This window comes from Oryza sativa, chromosome 6 (genome assembly GCF_034140825.1).
Source record: "Oryza sativa Japonica Group chromosome 6, ASM3414082v1".
Lineage (NCBI taxonomy): Eukaryota > Viridiplantae > Streptophyta > Magnoliopsida > Poales > Poaceae > Oryza > Oryza sativa.
In genome coordinates this window covers 26,968,863-26,989,874 of record NC_089040.1, presented here as the reverse complement: position 1 = coordinate 26,989,874, position 21,012 = coordinate 26,968,863, and the positions used below count along the sequence as shown (strand labels likewise).

Below are 21,012 nucleotides of genomic sequence, written 5' to 3'. Positions count from 1 at the left end.
GGATACTTCGTACTTGGTTTTATTATTGAGGGAGGAAAAATCGGAGCGTGCCAATCCATAGTTAAGGGAGGTAGTATATATATAGGCATTTTCCTTAGGAATATGTGAATTGACAATGTGCCTATTTTTTTTTAAGAAATCGTGCGTTCTACTTATCGTAGAGAGTCAAAATACATATTGCACGAGTGATATATTTGTAGCTTCAGAGCTACGACAAGGCTATTGAGAACAGCATGATTTGCGGATGGTCCCGTCAAAGAAGTCTAAATTACATCTAGATCCAACAAATAAGAAAATAAGGACTCCGAAAGAAAATAAAAAAGCAATCCAGTCCTTGAGCTCGCTGCTTCTTCTTCTTCCAGAGTTCCAGTGTGTTCAACTCGATGCATATGGCAATGGATACAGTAGCGAGGCTAGCTACAGGAGAAGATGACAAGCCACAAACCCGATAGGGGCCTCCCAAAGTTGGATGTTAAAGCAAGCAAGGCAAGAAAAAGAAAACTCAGCTAAACCTTAGAACTTAACTTCGTTGCTGCAGACAAAGGCCCTATTCATTTCTCCAACAAATGTTAGATAAATTTTTCGATACTCGTGGCATACTTTTTAAACGGCTAAACGGTGTGTTTCGTGTGAAAACTTTATATATGAAACTTGTTCTAAAATATCAGATTAATCTATTTTTCAAGTTGTAATAATTAAAACTTAATTAATCACACGTTATTATCGTCTCGTTTTGTATGAATCACTTAATATTTATCTTTATCTTCATCTTAAGAGATACAAACACCACCAAAGAAACACTAGAGGAATAGCAGGAACCTCATCGAAGAAAGTTTGATTGGCCAGTGCAACCTCTTCGAATCCTACTTTCGCAGCAGATATGTTGCTTGCCCTTCAACAATTGTAGGTGTGAGAGCTTAACCCTACAACCGTTGGCCAGACAACGAAGCTAGTGCAAACACCAGCTATTTCGTCGATGAGCCATGGTTGCCACGATGAGGAAGACAGACACCCGCATCTTCAAACTATGCAAGAGGGAGAGGGAAGGAACAACAACAACAACAACGGAACGAGCCGAACTATGAGATAAACCCAACTGCTCACCGGCCAGACTCCCCCCACCCCGGCCACCAACCTGATAGCCAACGGCCACCAGAGACGTAGATGGAGGGGAAAGGGAGTCTCATGGGAGGAAAAGCTGGTCGCGTTTGGGATCGCCTCTCAATCTCTCATGTTAGAATAGGTGTCGAATATACTAGTCCTATATATGATCATAGTTGGACTTGGAGTTGTAATAGGTGGTAGGGGTGGAGATAAAGTTGGACTCTGTAACCCGGCAACTCTCTTAAATAGAGAGGGGGCACCACAATATAGCGTAGATACGCAGGGAGATGATGGCAGCGTAGCCATGGACTTATAGCGGCTAGGAGCTATGTTGGTTGAGGAGAAGCGTCCATAATCAGAGCCCCGGAGATGTAGCCTTCGGCTGAATTTCGTTAACAAATATAGCATATCTCGTATGATCAATGATTGAATCGATCGAGAAGGTTAGTCGTCGTTACGCTATATCGACTAACTTTTATAACATCTCATAGCCTTAGGATGGATCGAGAGAGGAGCTTAGTTTGTTTTTCTTGTGTGACATATGGTGACATAGGCTGTTACTTCACAGTTATTTTTGTTGGGTGGGGACGTGGGGTGGGGTTCATGGAGTGGTTGAACATTAGCAAACATCTTCCGAAAACGTTCGAGATCGAACATGTGATTAAAAAAGGTGATTCCGGTCATACTCAAATGCCGGCCGCCAGTTCTAAAGTAATGTCGTCGTTCTCATCAGCCATTAGCGCCTAGAATAATCCAAGGTCAACCACCCATTCATTTATCATGATGCATGCATGCTTAATACTGACACTGGATGCGTGTCAAATTGGAGTTCCAATATAATGGGCACTATGATTTGCTCTAAATATTGGTCATTACAGACTAATAATCCAAAGACTCGACACATTTTCACCATGGCTGGATTTCCAGTCTACCTGCTCTTCCTCGCTGCCCTGATCATCCTTCCCATGGCCAACCTCATCCGTTCTGCACGCCACCGGCGTCTTGCCGGCGCACGGCGGCCGCCGCCGGGGCCGTGGGCGCTCCCGGTGATCGGCCACCTCCACCACCTCCTCGCCGGAAAGCTCCCGCACCACCACAAGCTGCGTGACCTCGCCGCGCGCCACGGCCCGCTCATGCTGCTCCGCTTCGGCGAGCTCCCCGTCGTGGTGGCCTCGTCGGCGGACGCGGCGCGCGAGATCGCGAAGGCGCACGACCTCGCCTTCGCGACGCGCCCCGTCACCCGGACGGCGCGGCTGACCCTGCCGGAGGGAGGCGAGGGCGTCATCTTCGCGCCCTACGGCGACGGGTGGAGGCAGCTCCGGAAGATCTGCACCCTCGAGCTCCTCAGCGCCCGCCGCGTGCTGTCCTTCCGAGCCGTCCGCGAGCAGGAGGTCCGGTGCCTCCTCCTCGCCGTGGCGTCGCCGTCGCCGGAAGGGACGACGGCGACGGCGAGTGTCGTCAACCTGAGCAGGATGATATCGTCGTGCGTCGCCGACTCGTCGGTGCGCGCCATCATCGGAAGCGGCCGGTTCAAGGACAGGGAGACGTTCCTCCGGCTGATGGAGCGAGGGATCAAGCTGTTCTCCTGCCCGAGCTTGCCGGACCTCTTCCCGTCGTCGCGGCTGGCCATGCTCGTCAGCCGAGTTCCTGGCCGCATGAGGCGGCAGAGGAAGGAGATGATGGAGTTCATGGAGACCATCATCGAGGAGCATCAGGCGGCGCGCCAGGCCTCCATGGAGCTCGAGAAAGAGGACCTGGTAGACGTACTCCTAAGAGTTCAGAGAGATGGTAGCCTTCAGTTTTCCCTCACCACGGACAACATCAAAGCTGCCATTGCTGTGAGTTACAATCTAAAACTTACATGGATGCTTTTATTTTTTTTCCGGGTTTTCTAATTAACATTCAATACTCCATCCGTTTTATATTACAAGACTTTTTAGCATTGCCCACATTCATATAGATGTTATATGTATAGATTCATTAACATCAATCTATATAAATGTGGACAATGCTAGAAAGTCTTATAATATGAAATGGAGGAAGTAGTAAATAGGAGGAGAAATATTACATATTTTGATAAATCCGATTCACTAGAAGATTCATGCGCCACGCCTCCTCTAATTTTACTGACTCCAGCAACTCCAACGGTGAAAATTGGTGGTGGCCTGACCTGTTAGGGTTCGGGTATGTGGTCGAGGTAGGGGAGAGGGGAGAGTGGAGATAGGGGCATTCCCCACCTTAGATGGATGCTGGGGGAAGGGGGGAGGGAGGGCAGCGATAGCGAGGCGGTGGCGGCATCACCAAAGCCGTGGGGTCGACAATGGGCAATGAGCAGGGTAGGCGACAGGGCAAATTAAGGCTGTGTTTAGTTCACACTGAAGTTTGGAAGTTTGGTTGAAATTGTAACGATGTGACTGAAAAATTGTATATGTATAAAAGGTTTGATGTGATGGAAAGTTGGAAGTTTAGAAAAAAAAACTTTAGAATTAAACAGGGCCTAAAAAAATAGCTGGATCATAAGATGGTGAGCGACCATAGCTTATCCGCCTGCGATAACCACTGGAGATAGGGAGAAGGCAGAGCAGGGCAAGGGAGACGACAAAGATGTTAGGTGGTTGTCGGTGACATGGGACCGGGAGTATCATGACTTAGAGACTTGAGGCAGACACGATCACCCACGTGGCACCGGGAGTATCATGACTTAGAGACTTGAGGCAGACACGATCACCCACGTGGCCTAACCCCCTCGGGGGGGGGGGGGGTCGGGCCCGAGGGTGATACGGCCGCCCTTCTCTTTGTCTCCCCGAGGGGTCGGACCGCTCCCGTCTCGGCCCCGAGGGCCGAGGCGCCCCGACCCCTTGTGGGTTTTGCGCCGTGTATATGGGGTAGGTGAGCATAGCGGGGCTCACCTAACCACATTTATTGCGGTTTGGACGAGCGCGTCACGCCGCATGTAACGCAGTGCAGCGCGCTCGTTTATCCGGTCTGTGACCAGTCACAGACATATCAGATCGTGGGTTAGGTGGCGATAGGCGGTCTGACGCACGCCTCGCCCCATCCCGTCAGGATGAGAGCCTCCAAGCACTCGTCCCTAGCCGGAGCCGGCGTGTTAGCTCCTGGAGATGGCACGTTGGTCCCGGTCAGATATATACCAGGCTTCATCCTAACCATTACAAGCAAGACATTGTATGAAGAGGGGCGAACATGCAGATTGATAAACTGACGCGTGGTGGACAAGAATGACCGATTTGTGACCGGTCTGACACTGATCATGTCGTCAGCAGACAGCCATGTTCCCACGTCGCGCCTGCTTCCGGCGGAAGTGGAGGTAGGTATGGGCTGTCCCATCAGAAGGTCATTCAGACGGCAACCATACAAGTCTCCGTCTGTTTATGAAAAGATAGGATAAGTCCCCACAAAAAAGAGAGAGATGGTGCATGTGGTATCCCCTTGAGGTATAAAAGGAGGACCTTGCCCACTTAGAAGGGGGATGGATTTTCGGATCCAGAACGATCAGAGAGGGAGAGAGTAAGGGCTCTCTGGTTCTCCAGCTCTTTTGTAGCTTCTTCATACATAGATCCACAAAAACACAGGAGTAGGGTATTACGCTTCTCAGCGGCCCGAACCTGTATATATCGCCCGTGTCTTGTGTGTTTCCATTCTCGCGAACCTTCCACACACAGACTAGGAGCTTAGAATCTCACCCAGGGCCCCCGGCCGAACCGGCAAAGGGGGGCCTGCGCGGTCTCCCGGTGAGGAGCCCCACGCTCCGTCATCTGGCGCGCCAGGTAGGGGGCTTTGCGTGTGTTTTTCTAAGCTCTCGCATTCTTTCGTGTGCGCCAAGCTTTTCCTGTTCAGCCCAATGGCCGAACAAGCAAAGGCGCACAACCTCTCTCCGAGTGTTAGCGGTGACGACGGGGAGCCGAACCCACGCCGTCGAGCTCGTACTCCACCGCCCCCTCCACGCCAAAGTCCTAGGCGGGAGGAGACGCTCGAGAGGGTCGAAGGATCCGCGACTTCGACATCCACGGGTGATGGGGAAGGGCGGCGAGATGGGGAGCGTCGCCTCCTCGTCTACGGCGACGGCAGCACGCCCCAGGGCGCGCTCCAAGCTACGGGCGCGCTCCTACGTCACCCGCCCATTGTCCCTGACCCGGAGTCTCCAGCCCAACGTTGGCTGGACGACGTGGCCAACTTGGTCATGACGGCACGGCAGCGCCTAGGTGCTGGTGGGCGGTCCTCCGCCACCAAGACCTCTGGCGCTGCTACCACCGGCTTCGTGTCGTCAAGGCGGAGGGCGCGGCGAGCGGCGGCTGTTGCTCGCCATTCAGCCGCCACTCCTTCGTCAGCGCCTCCGACCCAGGAAGAACTGCGTGGGGGGCCGGATGCCCGCATCAGTATCGAGCGCCGGCGTAATGGCCGGCGTGCTGCCCACGCAACGGAGGGCGCCTCCTCGTCCGGAGTGTCACATCAACACGGACGCGGGGATCAGCCCTCCGTGCCCCCGGTTGGTGGTGTCGGCTGTAGAGCCTTTGTGGCAAGCCTTCGAAACGTCCGTTGGCCCCCAAGGTTCCGGCCCACCATCGCCGAAAAATATGATAGGAGTGTCAACCCCGCCGAGTTTCTCCAGGTCTACACGACCGGGATCGAGGCCGCCGGGGGTGACGACAGGGTCATGGCGAATTTCTTTCCCATGGCCCTGAAGGGACAGGCACGGGGTTGGCTAATGAACTTGCCACCCGCGTCCGTCCACTCTTGGGAGGATTTGTGCCAACAGTTCACCATGAACTTTCAAGGCACATATCCGCGCCCAGGTGAAGAAGCGGACTTACATGCAGTCCAGCGAAGGGATGATGAGTCACTTCGCTCATACATTCAGCGGTTCTGTCAAGTCCGCAACACCATACCATGCATCCCTGCACACGCGGTGATCTACGCGTTCAGGGGGGGTGTGCGGCACAACCGCATGCTTGAAAAGATCGCCTCCAAAGAGCCCCAGACTACCGCGGAGCTTTTTCAGCTCGCGGACCGAGTGGCTCGTAAGGAAGAGGCATGGACCTGGAACCCCTCCGGTTCCGGTGTGGCAGCTTCGGCCGCCCCCGGATCCGCTGCTCGGACAGGGCGGCGTGACAGGAGGAGGAAGAAGAGGTCAGCCCATTCCGACGACGAGGGTCATGTCCTCGCCGTCGAGGGCGCTTCGCGGGCCACCCGAAAGGGGAGGCCTGCGAGCAACAAAAAGAAGGAGGCCGGCGCTCCCAGTAGGGAGCGCCCAACCGGCAAGTGGTTCATCGTCCACAACACCTCCCTTCACGACCTCGCGGACTGCCGCGCAGTCAAAAGTTTGGCTGAGCGGACGAGGAAGTGGGAGGAGGAGAGGAGGCAGGAGCGCCGAGAGGGCAAGTCCTCGGCGGTTCCTTCCGGCAATCGGCGAAGTGAGGCCAAGCAGAAGGCCCCCGCCGAGGACATCGATGACGGCGATGATGACCTAGGTTTCCAAGAGCCTGGGGCCACCATTTCCACTGTCGATGGGGGAGCGTGTGCTCACGTTTCTCGCCGGAGCCTCAAGGCCATGAAGCGAGAGCTTCTGGCCGCGGCCCCTACTCATGAGGCGACGCGCCGGGCGCGGTGGTCGGAGGTTGCCCTCACCTTCGACCAGACCGACCACCCACCGTGCGTTGCCCAGGGAGGACAGATCGCAATGGTGGTTTCCCCCACTGTTTGCAACGTGAAGCTGGGGCGTGTCCTCATTGATGGGGGAGCAGCCCTCAACATCCTTTCCCCCGCAGCCTTTGACGCTATCAAGGCCCCGGGAATGGTGCTCCGGCCGTTCCAGCCGATTATCGGTGTGACGCCGGGTCACACTTGGCCGCTAGGTCATATCGACCTCCCGGTCACCTTCGGTGGATCCGCCAACTTCCGCACGGAGCGGGTGAACTTTGATGTGGCGGACCTCAGTCTGCCCTACAACGCGGTCCTAGGGAGGCCCGCGTTGGTGAAGTTCATGGCGGCAGTCCACTACGCCTACCTCCAGATGAAGATGCCGGGCCCCGGTGGCCCCATCTCTGTCCATGGCGACCTCAAAGTCGCGCTTGCTTGTATGGAGCAGCGCGCGGACCACCTCACCGCCGCGTCCAAGCCCGAGGGAGGCGATGAGAGGCTTGGCACCTCCGCCCCCGCCGCCCCGAGGCAGCGGATAGTCACATGCGACGAGGTCCCGGTCAAGGAGGTTGCCCTGGGCGACGGCCCGTCCAAGACCACACGGATCGGTGGTCTTCTGGACGGCAAATAGGAAGACGCGCTCGTCTCTTTCTTGCGGGCAAACGCTGACGTCTTCGCATGGAGACCGGCGGATATGCCCGGGGTCCCCAGGGAGGTGATTGAGCACCGTCTCGCCGTGCGGTCGGGCGCAAGGCCGGTCCGGCAGAAAGTACGGCGGCAGGCCCCGGAACGTCAAGCCTTCATCCGCGAGGAGGTGGCGCGACTTCTGGAGGCCGGATTCATCCGCGAGGTCATCCATCCGGAGTGGCTGGCGAACCCGGTGGTCGTTCCCAAGGCGAACGGCAAGCTTCGGATGTGCATCGACTACACCGACCTTAACAAGGCATGTCCTAAGGACCCTTACCCCCTGCCTCGCATAGATCAGATTGTCGACTCCACAGCAGGGTGCGATCTTTTGTGTTTTCTAGATGCATACTCTGGTTACCATCAGATTCGCATGGCTAGGGAGGATGAGGAAAAAACTGCATTCATTACCCCCATAGGAACTTATTGTTATACGACAATGCCCTTCGGGTTAAAGAATGCAGGTCCTACTTTTCAACGTACTACTCGAATTTCTTTGGGTAGCCAAATAGGACGTAATGTTGAGGCTTATGTCGATGACTTGGTTGTAAAGACGCGCAACCAAGAGACCTTACTCTCGGATCTAGCGGAAACTTTTGAGAGTCTCCGCTCCGCCCGCATAAAACTGAACCCCGATAAGTGCGTGTTCGGTGTACCTGCGGGCAAGCTTCTCGGGTTTTTGGTCTCTGCCCGAGGCATCGAGGCCAACCCCGAGAAGATACGAGCTATAGAGCGGATGCGCCCCCCCAGCAAGCTTAGGGATGTGCAATGCGTCACCGGTTGCATGGCCGCCCTAAGTCGGTTCATATCGAGGCTGGGAGAGAAGGCGCTACCCTTATTTAAGCTCCTCAAACGCTCCGGGCCGTTTACTTGGACGGAGGAAGCTGAACGTGCCCTCACTCAGTTGAAGGCGTATCTCAGCTCTCCCCCAGTTCTGGTCGCCCCGGAGCCAAATGAACCCTTGTTACTCTACTTAGCGGCGACCCCGCAAGTGGTTAGTGCGGCGTTGGTTGTGGAGCGCGATGAGGACAATCCTCATTCCGCGCACCCCCACCCTGTGCTGGCTTGGCCCGGGAGAGAGCAGGGAGGAGAGGCCCCCGAGCCGAACGGTGGCCCAAGGCCCCCGACGACCGGAGCAGGCACTCTGCCCGCTTGTCAGACGGTGCCAGGTGCCCCCGACCCCCAGTATGGCCCGAGGGCCACTGCGGGAAGGCCGCACCTATCGCCCTCTGACCCCGAGGCTAACTCTGTGACGACTCGACCCGGGAGAGAGCAGGGAGAAGAGGCCCCCGAGCCGAACGGTGGCCTAAGGCCCCTGACGACCGGAGTTGGCCCTTTGCCCGCTTGTCCAACGACGCCAGGAGCCCCCGACCCCCAGGACGGCCCCGAGGCCACTGTGGGAAGGCCGCCCCTGTCGTCCTCCGACCCCGAGGTCGTCGGCACAGAAGACGAGTGCACCCCGCGAGGCCGCTTGGACAAAGAGCACCCCAGGGATGTGGCCCCTAGCGAAGAGGATCGGCCCCACCGAAAGGTGCAGCGGCCCGTCTACTTTGTTAGTGAGGCCCTCCGGGACGCCAAGACCCGATACCCTCAGGCCCAGAAGATGCTTTACGCTATTCTGATGGCTTCGAGGAAACTGTGCCATTATTTCCAGGCGCATCGGGTCACGGTGATTACGTCTTACCCCCTCGGCCAAATCTTGCATAATCGAGAGGGTACTGGACGGGTGGTGAAATGGGCAATCGAACTTTCTGAGTTTGATTTGCACTTTGAACCACGCCACGCTATCAAGAGCCAGGCCCTCGTCGATTTTGTGGCAGAGTGGACCCCAGCTCCCGAGCCCGTCTCAGTCCCCGAGGCCAGCTCGGGCCCCTCACAGCTGCCTCACACCGCCCACTGGGTGATGCAGTTCGACGGCTCCCTGTCTCTTCAGGGCGCCGGTGCGGGGGTCACGTTGACCTCGCCGAGCGGAGACGTCCTCAGATATTTGGTTCGCCTTGACTTTCGGGCGACCAATAATATGGCAGAGTACGAGGGACTCCTTGCGGGACTCAGGGTGGCAGCTGGACTGGGGATCCGCCGCCTCCTAGTGTTAGGCGACTCCCAGCTGGTCGTTAACCAGGTCTGTAAGGAGTACCGGTGCTCTGACCCGCAGATGGACGCTTACGTGCGCCAAGTACGGCGTATGGAGCGCCATTTTGACGGGATAGAGCTTCGGCACGTGCCCAGACAGGATAACACGGTTGCCGACGAACTCTCACGGCTCGCTTCCTCGCGAGCCCAGACCCCACCGGGCGCCTTTGAAGAAAGGCTTGCCCAGCCGTCGGCGTGACCCAACCCCTTAGGGGAGACGGACGCGCCTGACAGGCCCTCGATGCCCGTCGGAGTCCAGGCCTCGGGACCCGAGGGGAGCGCTCCCAGCTCCCTTAGATTGATTGCTTGGATCGCTGAGATCCAAGCATACCTCACAGATAAGACTCTACCCGAGGACCGCGAAGGGAGTGAACGCGTCCAACGCATCTCCAAATGCTACGTGCTGGTAGAAGGGACCCTCTATCGGCGCGCGGCTAACGGAATTCTCCTGAAGTGCATTCCTCGGGAACAAGGCGTCGAACTTCTTGCCGATATCCATGAAGGCGAATGCGGATCCCACTCCGCCTCGCGCACCTTGGTTGGCAAAGCCTTTCGACAAGGTTTCTATTGGCCGACAGCTCTCAATGATGCGGTCGACCTGGTCCGGCGATGCAGAGCGTGTCAATTCCACGCCAAGCAAATCCATCAGCCGGCCCAGGCCCTGCAGATCATACCACTTTCATGGCCATTTGCTGTCTGGGGGCTCGATATCCTGGGACCGTTTAGGCGGGCCCCGGGCGGGTTTGAGTATCTGTATGTCGCGATCGACAAGTTCACTAAGTGGCCCGAGGCTTATCCGGTCGTCAAGATCGATAAGCACTCCGCACTTAAATTCATTAAGGGCATCACAGCCCGGTTTGGAGTGCCTAACCGTATTATTACGGATAACGGCACCCAATTCACTAGTGAACTTTTCGGCGACTACTGCGAAGACATGGGCATCAAGCTCTGCTTTGCCTCACCTGCCCACCCCAGAAGCAACGGCCAAGTGGAGCGCGCCAATGCGGAAATCCTCAGAGGCCTTAAAACCAAGACCTTCAACATCCTCAAGAAGCACGGCGATTCGTGGATCGAGGAGTTGCCAGCGGTGCTCTGGGCGAACCGAACCACGCCAAGCCGAGCAACCGGGGAAACGCCTTTCTTCCTCGTCTACGGCGCGGAAGCGGTTCTCCCATCCGAGCTCACCCTGAGCTCCCCTCGGGCCACCATGTACTGCGAGGCTGATGAAGATCAGCTTCGCAGAGATGACCTCGACTACTTGGAAGAGCGAAGGCGGCGCGCGGCCCTCCGAGCCGCGCGCTACCAGCAGAGCCTGCGGCGCTACCATCAGCGCCACGTCCGGGCCCGATCACTCTGCGTCGACGACCTCGTCCTACGCCGCGTCCAAACGCGTGCTGGATTGAGCAAGCTCTCACCAATGTGGGAGGGTCCGTATCGAGTGATCGGCGTCCCCCGGCCGGGCTCTGTTCGGCTGGCCACGGGCGACGGCACAGAGTTGCCTAACCCGTGGAACATCGAACACCTTCGTCGCTTCTACCCCTAAAGGGGGATCGGGTGTCAGGTTTCGGGCTCGGGCCAACCCCGCACCCCCCTCGGGCGTGCAGGGTTGGCCGGGAGCTACCACATATGCATATTCTTATTTCTCTTATATCTGTATTTCAATAAAAGTATTTTCGATTTCCTAAAGGCTGTATCTGTGCTGTTGTTTCCTTTTGAAGGATCTTGACTTGAAATAGGTCACTCGTGTTCAATCCTGCCCTCGGGGGCTCGGGTCGGCTAAAATCGCCAAACGGGGCCCAGAACCGAGCCGTGCCCCGGGGCGTGGTGAACTCCGGGGGGGAATCGGCAAAAACCCACAATCGGGTCACCCATAACCCTCGGTCATCACGCTCCCGGCCTGGCCAGTCTCGACATGTGGATCTCCCCAGGCACTAGCCCCGACCCGAGCCATTTGAGGACTAGGACCTGGGCACGAGCCCTTGTTCAAGCCAAGACACAAAAGGACCGCGGCACAGACCATCCTCGTCTCATACACACAACAAATAGAATTGACACAAAAAATTTTCCTCTTTATTTGATTGCAGATTAAATTAGTCTATACAAGAAGGGGGCCCGAAGGCCTCGGAAGAAGAAAAGAAGAAACTATTTAAAGATTGGCGGGGGCCTGGGGGCTCACTCCGATGCACCCGGGTCGCCAGCCTCGTCGCCATTGTCGCCCACTCCGCCGTCATCGTCCTCCTCGTCGGAGTTGAGGGCGAACGCGAGCCGAGGGGCCGAACCCTCGAAGTTGTGGACGATATGGTCGGCGGCGTCCCGGACCTGCGCGCGCGCGCCGTCCTCGGTCCAGGGAGGGAACTCGTCCAGCGCCGTCCATGGGGAGAAGTCGGGATCCCTGGCTTGGTAACTCGCCAGTACGAGCTCCACCGCTCCTCGGGCGAGGTCCCTCGAGGATGACTTAATCGTCCTCTCGAGCTCCTCGGGAAGCCGTTGGAGAGTCCCGGCTATCTCCGAGAGGCGCTGGGCGAGGCCCCCCTGGTTGGCGGCGTACTTCGCAGTCCGCCCGCCCCAGAGGCCCGCCTGCCGGCCGGCGCGGTCTAGACGGGAGACGGCGTCCCGAAGCATGCCGGGCCCTACCTCGCCTGCCAAGCGGAGGGCCTCGACCTCCCCGGCGGACGAGTCTAGCGCGCCCTGCAGATCGGCGATGGTGTGTTCAGTAGCTGCGAGGCGGGCGGTTAAGTCGCTTTCACCCGCGGCCGCCCCGCCACTGCGCGCCCTCGCGTCCATCTCCCTCTCCCGCGCCTCGAGCTCAGCGGCCCGCTGATTCAGCGCGGCCCTCTCGGCGCGGGCACCTTCTAGATTACGGCGCGCCTGCTCCTCCCGCACTGCCTCGCGGAGGGATAGGCTGTCCGCCAGCCGTTGCGCCGCGGCCTCGGCCTCCTTGAGAGCTCGCTCCCGCTCGGTGAGCGCGTCCTCGCGGAGGCGGAGCGCGGACTCCTCTTCGGCGCAGGCGGCCTCGTGCGCAGTCAGCGTTGCCTCCCGGATGGCAACGGCAGCCTCGCGATCCGCTAGGTCCCTCTCCACGGCACAGGCACGCTCTTCCAGCGCCATGGCACGGGCCTCAAGGGCTTCTTCGCGCCGCCGGGATGCCACCTCGGTCTCCGCCGCCCGCCGTTCTCGGGCAGCGGCAGCGTCAAGGACCCCCTGGGCGGCGTCGAGCTTCTTCCCTAGCTCCACCTCCCAGCTCCCGTATTGAAGGCGGAGGGTGTCCTGCGCCTCGTTCATCACGGTGGTGGCGATGAGGGCAGCCCCCCGCTCCTCCTCCACCTCCTTGGCGATCTCCCCCAGCACCTTCCGACGGGCTTCGAGCTCTGAGACGTGCCGGCGGTGTGCCTTGCGGCCCACCTCCACCATGGCCTCCACCGAGCGTCGCCCCTCTTCGACACGTGCCCATGCGGCGTCGAGCTCCGCCCGCTCTGCTTGCAGGGCCTCCACCTGGGCATTTAACCCGTCCAACACCGTGGTGTTTGCGACGGCCAAGGCCTGCAGAAGGGGTTCTGCGCTCAGTGGAGCAACGGAAGGTGTGGGGAAGAGCCGCCTCGAAGAGGATGCCGCGCGGCTTGGCCCGCCGATGGACGTGCCGGACTCGGGGATGTTCCCCGGACCTGGTTTGTCCTGAGCGTCGCACGAGGGAGTGGGCCCAAGCGATGCACCCGCGGCCTCGCCGCGAGTTGCCTCGGAAGTCGTTGTCGCCTCGGCCTGGCGAAGTCTAGCCTCCTCCCGAGCGGCTTCTTCAGCTTGGCGAGCTCGGACGGCCACCTGGGCAGCTTCCTCGGCTTCTCGAAGGCGATCCACGGCCTCTTGCCGGTCAGTTTCACGGGTCGCCTCGGAGGATGTCGTCGCCTCGGCCTGGCAGAGTCCGGCCTCCTCCCGAGCGGCTTCCTCGGTCTGGCGAGCCCGGGCGGCCTCCCGAGCGGCCTCCTCGGCTTCCCGAAGGCGATCCGCGGCTTCTCGCCGGTCAGATTTCCGCCTCCGGGCCTCTGTGGTCGCCGGGTCCTCGGCCTCAGACTGGCCGGACTTGGAATGGCGGGAGGGACGCGACGGGATCTCGCTGAAGCAGAAGAAAAGCCAGAAGACAAACAAGATGGGTGAATGAAAACTTGTGTTGGAAGAATGAATACAGCCACAATGGGCGTGGGACGAACCTGCGAGGGGGTCGGTTAAACGACCACCTTGGAGGGGAAATGAGGTTTCCCCGGGATGGTTCTGTCCCCCCCATCTTGCGGAGCCGTTTCTTCTTCCGCTCCCTCTCGAGCTGCGGCGTCGGCGCGGCCCCCTCCGGGCGCCTGCTGCTGACACGCGCCGCCCCGCCCCCTCGGGGAGGAGATGGGGAGGAAGTACCCTCTTGCTTTCTCTTCCCTCGGGCGTCGGCAGGGCGGCTGCCCCCCGAGCCCCCATCACGGGGCCCAGAAGCACGACCCCCTCCCGGGGTAGATTGTTCCCCCCTGCGGCTCCCGCCCGAGCCATCGTGGCCTCGAGGAGCCCGCTCCTCCGACGCCCCGACCGCCTGCATGATGGTCAGGATGTTGGCGCGATATGGATCGCTGCAGAGGGGGAGGACTCCTTGGGGGATGAGGGATGCCTCCGCGGAGCTGAGATTCAGCATCCGTTGGATCATTACCTTGAAGTCTTCGGGGACCCAGTCCCATTTGACCCCCCGGTGGGTCCTCATACAGTCCTCGGACCCGGTGTACTCCCAGGCACCCCGGGCGCGCCGCTGGAGTGGCGCGATCCGGCGACGAAGGTAGTCGCCATACACCATGGCCCCTGTGAGCCCCAGGGATCGCAGGCCCGCCAGGCGGTCGAGGACGGCGTCATAGCCATCTCCCAGATCTACCGGCGCCCGCCAGCTGGAGGCCTGCGCCGGGGGCTGGCTCGGAAGTCGGAGGCGCGCTTCGTCGGCGAGGGGGGTGTAGAACCAGTCGCTCTTCCAGTCATCCCACTTCTTGCGGAGGACGCAGGGAATATAGCGGTTCAACACCGGCCCCCGCGGCTGGAAGTAGCAGCCACCAACCACCGACGGCGGCGACACCGACTGTACGGTGAAGAACCACCGAAACAGCCGAAGGGATGGGCGCACCCCGATGAACATCTCGCACAGGTGCGCGAAGATGGCCAATGTCATTACCGCGTTGGGGGTGAGGTGCGCCATCTGGAGATCGTAAAACTCCAGAACATCCATGAAGAAAGAAGAAAATGGCGGAACCAGCCCTGCCATTGCAAAAGGGAGGAAGAAGACGGACCGCCCCGGGTAGCATGGCACCGGGCGTCCCTCGCCCAGCGTAACTATCTCCCGGCCGGTGGCAGATTCCGGCATGAAGCGGCGCGGCAGCCCGGCCTGCCTCTCGCTCACGATGCGGGAAGGCGGCAGCACGCTACCATCAAGCAAAGCGGAGCCCCGTGCCATGACGCCGGAGGAAGAGATGTTTAAGAGCGAGCGCGTGTGGCGAAGGTAGGGCACAGGAAACAAGGAGTTAGGGCGCAAGCGGCGAAGACAAGGGAAATAATGGCGAGAGGAAGGAAGCAAATCTCTTCCTCGGCGACTTTATACCCTTGCCAACGCTGTGCCCGGCTCCTCGTTTCTCGCGCCCACTATCTTGCCCCCTCGTTTCTCGCGCCCACGCTTCCACTAATCCCATTCGCCCGTTTGCGGTGCATGAGGTGGATATGCGGCTGTGGCAGTCGAGATGGAACATCTCGTGCGCGCGTTAATTACGCTCGCCGACCAAAGCGCCATCACCATATCTCCAGGAAAAACGAACCGGCTTGTCCCGATTTTTAGACCGGCCCCACCATGTCACCAGGCCTTAGGAAGTGGCGTCACGCCCGACCGCTTCCCTCGAGGAGGGCGATCGCCCTGGCATAACGCCGGGGGCTACTGTCGGTGACATGGGACCGGGAGTATCATGACTTAGAGACTTGAGGCAGACACGATCACCCACGTGGCCTAACCCCCTCGGGGGGGGTCGGGCCCGAGGGTGATACGGCCGCCCTTCTCTTTGTCTCCCCGAGGGGTCGGACCGCTCCCGTCTCGGCCCCGAGGGCCGAGGCGCCCCGACCCCTTGTGGGTTTTGCGCCGCGTATATGGGGTAGGTGAGCATAGCGGGGCTCACCTAACCACATTTATTGCGGTTTGGACGAGCGCGTCACGCCGCATGTAACGCAGTGCAGCGCGCTCCCGATCAGATCGTGGGTTAGGTGGCGACAGGCGGTCTGACGCACGCCTCGCCCCATCCCGTCAGGATGAGAGCCTCCAAGCACTCGTCCCTAGCCGGAGCCGGCGTGTTAGCTCCTGGAGATGGCACGTTGGTCCCGGTCAGATATATATACCAGGCTTCATCCTAACCATTACAAGCAAGACATTGTATGAAGAGGGGCGAACATGCAGATTGATAAACTGACGCGTGGTGGACAAGAATGACCGATTTGTGACCGGTCTGACACTGATCATGTCGTCAACAGACAGCCATGTTCCCACGTCGCGCCTGCTTCCGGCGGAAGTGGAGGTAGGTATGGGCTGTCCCATCAGAAGGTCATTCGGACGGCAACCATACAAGTCTCCGTCTGTTTATGAAAAGATAGGATAAGTCCCCACAAAAAAGAGAGAGATGGTGCATGTGGTATCCCCTTGAGGTATAAAAGGAGGACCTTGCCCACTTAGAAGGGGGATGGATTTTCGGATCCAGAACGATCAGAGAGGGAGAGAGTAAGGGCTCTCTGGTTCTCCAGCTCTTTTGTAGCTTCTTCATACATAGATCCACAAAAACACAGGAGTAGGGTATTACGCTTCTCAGCGGCCCGAACCTGTATACATCGCCCGTGTCTTGTGTGTTTCCATTCTCGCGAACCTTCCACACACAGACTAGGAGCTTAGAATCTCACCCAGGGCCCCCGGCCGAACCGGCAAAGGGGGGCCTGCGCGGTCTCCCGGTGAGGAGCCCCACGCTCCGTCAGTGGTGGTGGACAAAGAAGCCGATGGAGGATGGTAGTATAGAGGGTTCGTCGGCGAGCCTCGCTGGTGTTGGAGGTGACGTTAGCGATGTGAATAGGCAGCAGTGAGAGGGTTGGGGGGGGAGGATGGCAGCGCCGGCAACTAGGCCATTAAGGGCAATATATATATATGAGACCATGGATGTAATCTAGGTTTTTAGGTTGTGATCCAATGGTTTAATATTTGCAATATTTGTCTGCAAATTTTTCTGTCAAATTATATACTTTTTTGCAAGATTCATTTTTCTTTAGAAAATTCAGTTGAATATTTGTTTTTCTTCCGATTCATGTAGGATCTGTTTATAGGTGGCAGCGAGACGGCGGCGACGACGCTGCAATGGGCAATGTCAGAGCTGTTGAACAATCCAAAGGTGATGCAGAAGGCACAAGACGAGATACGACAAGTGCTTTATGGACAAGAAAGAATAACCGAGGAGACCATAAGTAGTCTGCATTACTTACACTTAGTCATCAAGGAGACGCTTCGGCTACACCCTCCAACGCCACTACTTCTACCAAGGGAATGTCGTGAACCATGCCAAATATTAGGATTCGACGTGTCTAAAGGGGCTATGGTACTCATCAATGCATGGTCTATTGGTAGGGACCCAAGCAACTGGCATGCACCCGAAAAATTCATGCCAGAGAGGTTCGAGCAAAACAACATTGACTTTAAGGAAACAAGCTTTGAGTACATACCTTTTGGAGCAGGACGAAGAATCTGCCCAGGCATGACGTTTAGGCTAGCAAACATCGAGCTTTTACTCGCAAGCCTTCTGTATCACTTTGACTGGGAGCTTCCATATGGGATGCAGGCAGGCGACCTCGATATGACTGAAACTCTGGCGGTTACCGCACGGCGAAAAGCCGACCTGTTGGTAGTTCCAGTTGTGCGTGTCCCCATCGTGGGTTAATTAGCCATCCACATTTCAGTTGACCGTTATTCATATCGATCAGTGTCTCGCTGTCCTTTGTCCAAATGTCAAATTAATCAGCCCCAATAATGATCATATATATGTTTTGTTTGACTTTTAGTTTGTTCGAGCAGCAGTAAGTAGATAGGCTAAGCTTTGAACAAACATTCAATGTCGTTCATGAAATGTATCTGCGAGTGATCTCCAATGGTATCTTGACAGTGATGTTTTCCAACCTGTTCAGACAATATTTTTCAACATGTTCAGACAATTTTTGTCCCTGCTTAGAAACTTATCAAGATCAGAATTCAGATTATTAGAACCAACTTACAACAATGAACAAACTGCAAATGATCTGAAGTCCAAAAAAACAACTATGCCTATGCTGAATTAGCAACGACTGAATGAGAACATGCAAAGCGAGAGCTCATCTGCTCACCTTCCTGGATACTCACACGTCGTATGCATCCATTCTCCTCCCGTTTCATCCCCCCCTCAAAAACTTCTTGTCAACATTTGGCAGAGCAGCGGTGATTTCACCGTGCCATGTTTTGGAATTTCGACATCCTGTCTCAGTGTCTCCACACAAAATGTTTTTATTTTTGTTTTTGTTTTGTTTTGCAGAGGCCAAATGAGTATCAGCTCCACAACCTCAGGGCAGTAGGACACTCTGTTTGGCTGGGCTATAACTTTTCAGATAAACAGATAATTAGTTAAGATAATATAGATGCTTAGATTTGATTTGGTCACCACATGACTAACACTAGTACATGCCGATAAAAATGCTGCTTTGCAATATGAGAACGATAAGTATCTTGATATGAAATTAAATACTCCTACTAAAATAACAAGTAATATGAAGAATAAAAAAGAAAAGTATTTTTTATGATAACGAAAAGAAATCCGGTCTCTATGTTCACACACGGCCCTTTCAGTGTAGTATGCTAAAACCTTGTCAACGGCCCAGAATTAACGTCGTCTGAATGTCAACATGAAAGAACTCATTTGCTCATGGGCTTCACCTTCCTGCACACTCACGGGTCAGATATATCCATTCTCCTCCCATTTCTTTCCACCCTCGAAAATTTTGTCAACATTTGGCACAGCTGCAGTGATTTCACTGTGCCATGTTCTGGAATGTTGGCATCCTATCTCACTGTTGTGTCTGGCTGCTTGGCTGGCCAATGAATTGTCAGATATAATAGACTAGTATTAGACAAAATAATATAGATAGTTAGATTTAATCCATTATCTAAAAGAGCTTAGATTTGATCAGGTCATCACATGGCTACCACTAGTAGATGTCAGTATCACTTTGGACATTTGGACAAACACTTTCTTATCGGCACAGCTTCTGAGCTCCTTCAGTTCAATCCACCCATTCGATAGTCCAAAGGAGCAAAAGCCATAGCCATGGCGGCGGCGGCGTCGTCTGTTCTGGCCTACCTGCTCGTCGTTGCTCTCCTTGCCATCGTGCCTCTCGTCTACTTCGGCTGGGTGGCGCGCCGGCGCGGCGAGGGCGGGCGGCTGCCGCCGTCGCCGTGGGGGCTGCCGGTGATCGGGCACCTGCACCACCTGGCGGGCGCGCTCCCGCACCACGCCATGCGCGACCTGGCGCGGCGCCACGGCCCGCTCATGCTGCTCCGCCTCGGCGAGCTCCCCGTCGTGGTGGCGTCCTCCGCGGAGGCGGCGCGCGAGGTGATGAGGACGCGCGACATCGAGTTCGCCACGCGACCCATGAGCCGGATGACGCGGCTCGTCTTCCCCGCGGGCACCGAGGGGATCATCTTCGCGCCCTACGGCGACGAGTGGCGGGAGCTCCGCAAGGTCTGCACCGTCGAGCTGCTCAGCGCGCGACGCGTCCAGTCCTTCCGCGCCGTCCGCGAGGAGGAGGTCGGCCGCCTGCTCCGCGCCGTGGCGGCGACGTCGTCGTCGCCGTCGCCGGCGCAGGCCGCCGTGAACCTGAGCGCGCTGCTGTCGGCGTACGCCGCCGACTCGGCGGTGCACGCCATCATCGGGAGCCGGTTCAAGGACAGGGACAAGTACCTGATGCTCCTGGAGCGAGGGCTCAAGCTGTTCGCCAGGCACACCTTGCCGGACCTCTACCCGTCGTCGCGCCTCGCCATGTGGCTCAGCCGCATGCCGCGGCGGATGATGCAGCACCGGCGGGAGGCGTACGCGTTCACGGACGCCATCATCCGGGAACACCAAGAGAACCGAGCCGCCGGCGCCGGCGACGGCGACGGCGACGACAAGGAGGACTTGCTCGACGTGCTCCTGAGGATCCAGAGGGAAGGTGACCTGCAGTTCCCTCTGTCCACTGAAAGAATCAAGACAACGGTTGGAGTAAGCACTTTAATTAGGCCGTGTTTTAGTGTTCTTTCTAGCTTATTTACCAAATCATACTCCATATTTTTTACAAAATATTTTATCTTGAAAAAACATTTTTTTCACTACAATAAAAACTTGTTTTAAATTATTGGTTAAGCTAATTTATTAAAATATTTAATTCATTCATATAATTAACTAGATAATCCGCGTTAACAATATGCTCAATAATCTAAGTCAAACGAGGCACCCTAAGAATTATGATATTACTTTGTCACATGTAACACTAATTAATCTAGATAGATTTATATGTTTAAATTTATTAACATCAATATGAATATGGAAAATGCTAGAACGACTTACATTGTGAAACGGAGGAAGTATGATATTACTTTGTCACATTTAACACTAATGAATTTTACTTCCTATTATTTGTACAGGACATGTTTGCGGGAGGCAGCGAGACTGCGGGGACGGCGTTGCAATGGATCATGGCCGAGCTCATAAGAAACCCAAGAGTGATGCACAAGGTACAAGATGAGGTACGACAAACACTTGCCGGTCGTGACAGAGTAACTGAAGATGCAATAAGCAACTTGAACTACATGCACCTTGTCATCAAGGAGGCGTTGCGGCTGCATCCTCCTGTGCCTCTACTACTGCCACGGGAGTGTAGAAACACCTGCCAAGTCTTAGGATTCGATGTGCCCAAAGGAGCAATGGTGCTTGTGAACGCGTGGGCGATTAGCAGGGACCCTCAGTATTGGGATGAACCCGAGGAATTTATCCCTGAGAGGTTTGAGGATAGCAACATTGATTTCAAGGGGACAAACTTTGAGTACACACCATTCGGGGCAGGACGAAGAATGTGCCCTGGCATCGCATTTGGTCTGGCAAATGTAGAGCTTATGCTCGCAAGCCTCCTATACCATTTCAACTGGCAATTGCCAGATGGGATGGATACTGCGGATCTAGACATGACGGAGGAGATGGTGGTTAGTGCCCGACGGCTCCATGACCTTTTACTTGTTCCTGTGGTCCATGTTCCATTGCCAGTAGCCTCATCATAGTGGTGTATACAACTACTAGTTGGGATAGCTCCTGTACTTGTATGGCTCGATTTAATTAAAAGTTTAAAGTCCAA

At 56.5% G+C, this 21,012-nt stretch overlaps 2 protein-coding genes across 2 annotated transcripts; both read left to right on the top strand.

Annotated features, from left to right (window-relative positions):
• The first annotated feature begins 2,012 nt into the window (after window positions 1–2,012).
• LOC9270282 (desmethyl-deoxy-podophyllotoxin synthase) lies at window positions 2,013–17,540 on the top strand. Its single transcript, XM_066311770.1, has 3 exons — window positions 2,013–2,942; window positions 16,920–17,030; window positions 17,442–17,540. Exons 1-3 carry the CDS (start codon window positions 2,016–2,018, stop codon window positions 17,538–17,540), a joined length of 1,137 nt encoding a protein of 378 aa, XP_066167867.1. The 5' UTR covers window positions 2,013–2,015.
• Window positions 17,541–18,782: 1,242 nt separating this feature from the next.
• On the top strand, window positions 18,783–21,012 carry LOC4341631 (zealexin A1 synthase). The gene is made up of 2 exons (XM_015785995.3): window positions 18,783–19,886; window positions 20,309–21,012. The coding sequence occupies exons 1-2, from the start codon at window positions 18,954–18,956 to the stop codon at window positions 20,936–20,938; spliced, it is 1,563 nt and encodes a 520-aa protein (XP_015641481.1). The 5' UTR covers window positions 18,783–18,953; the 3' UTR covers window positions 20,939–21,012.

Excerpts from the sequence above, each read along its gene's own strand:
- LOC4341631 (XM_015785995.3), top strand. The coding sequence starts at position 18,954 with ATGGCGGCGGCGGCGTCGTCTGTTCTGGCCTACCTGCTCGTCGTTGCT. Across the intron at positions 19,887-20,308 it reads GAATCAAGACAACGGTTGGA|GACATGTTTGCGGGAGGCAG; the intron begins GTAAGCACTTTA and ends TTATTTGTACAG.
- LOC9270282 (XM_066311770.1), top strand. The coding sequence starts at position 2,016 with ATGGCTGGATTTCCAGTCTACCTGCTCTTCCTCGCTGCCCTGATCATC. Across the intron at positions 2,943-16,919 it reads ACATCAAAGCTGCCATTGCT|GATCTGTTTATAGGTGGCAG; the intron begins GTGAGTTACAAT and ends CGATTCATGTAG. Across the intron at positions 17,031-17,441 it reads CACAAGACGAGATACGACAA|GCAGGCGACCTCGATATGAC; the intron begins GTGCTTTATGGA and ends TATGGGATGCAG.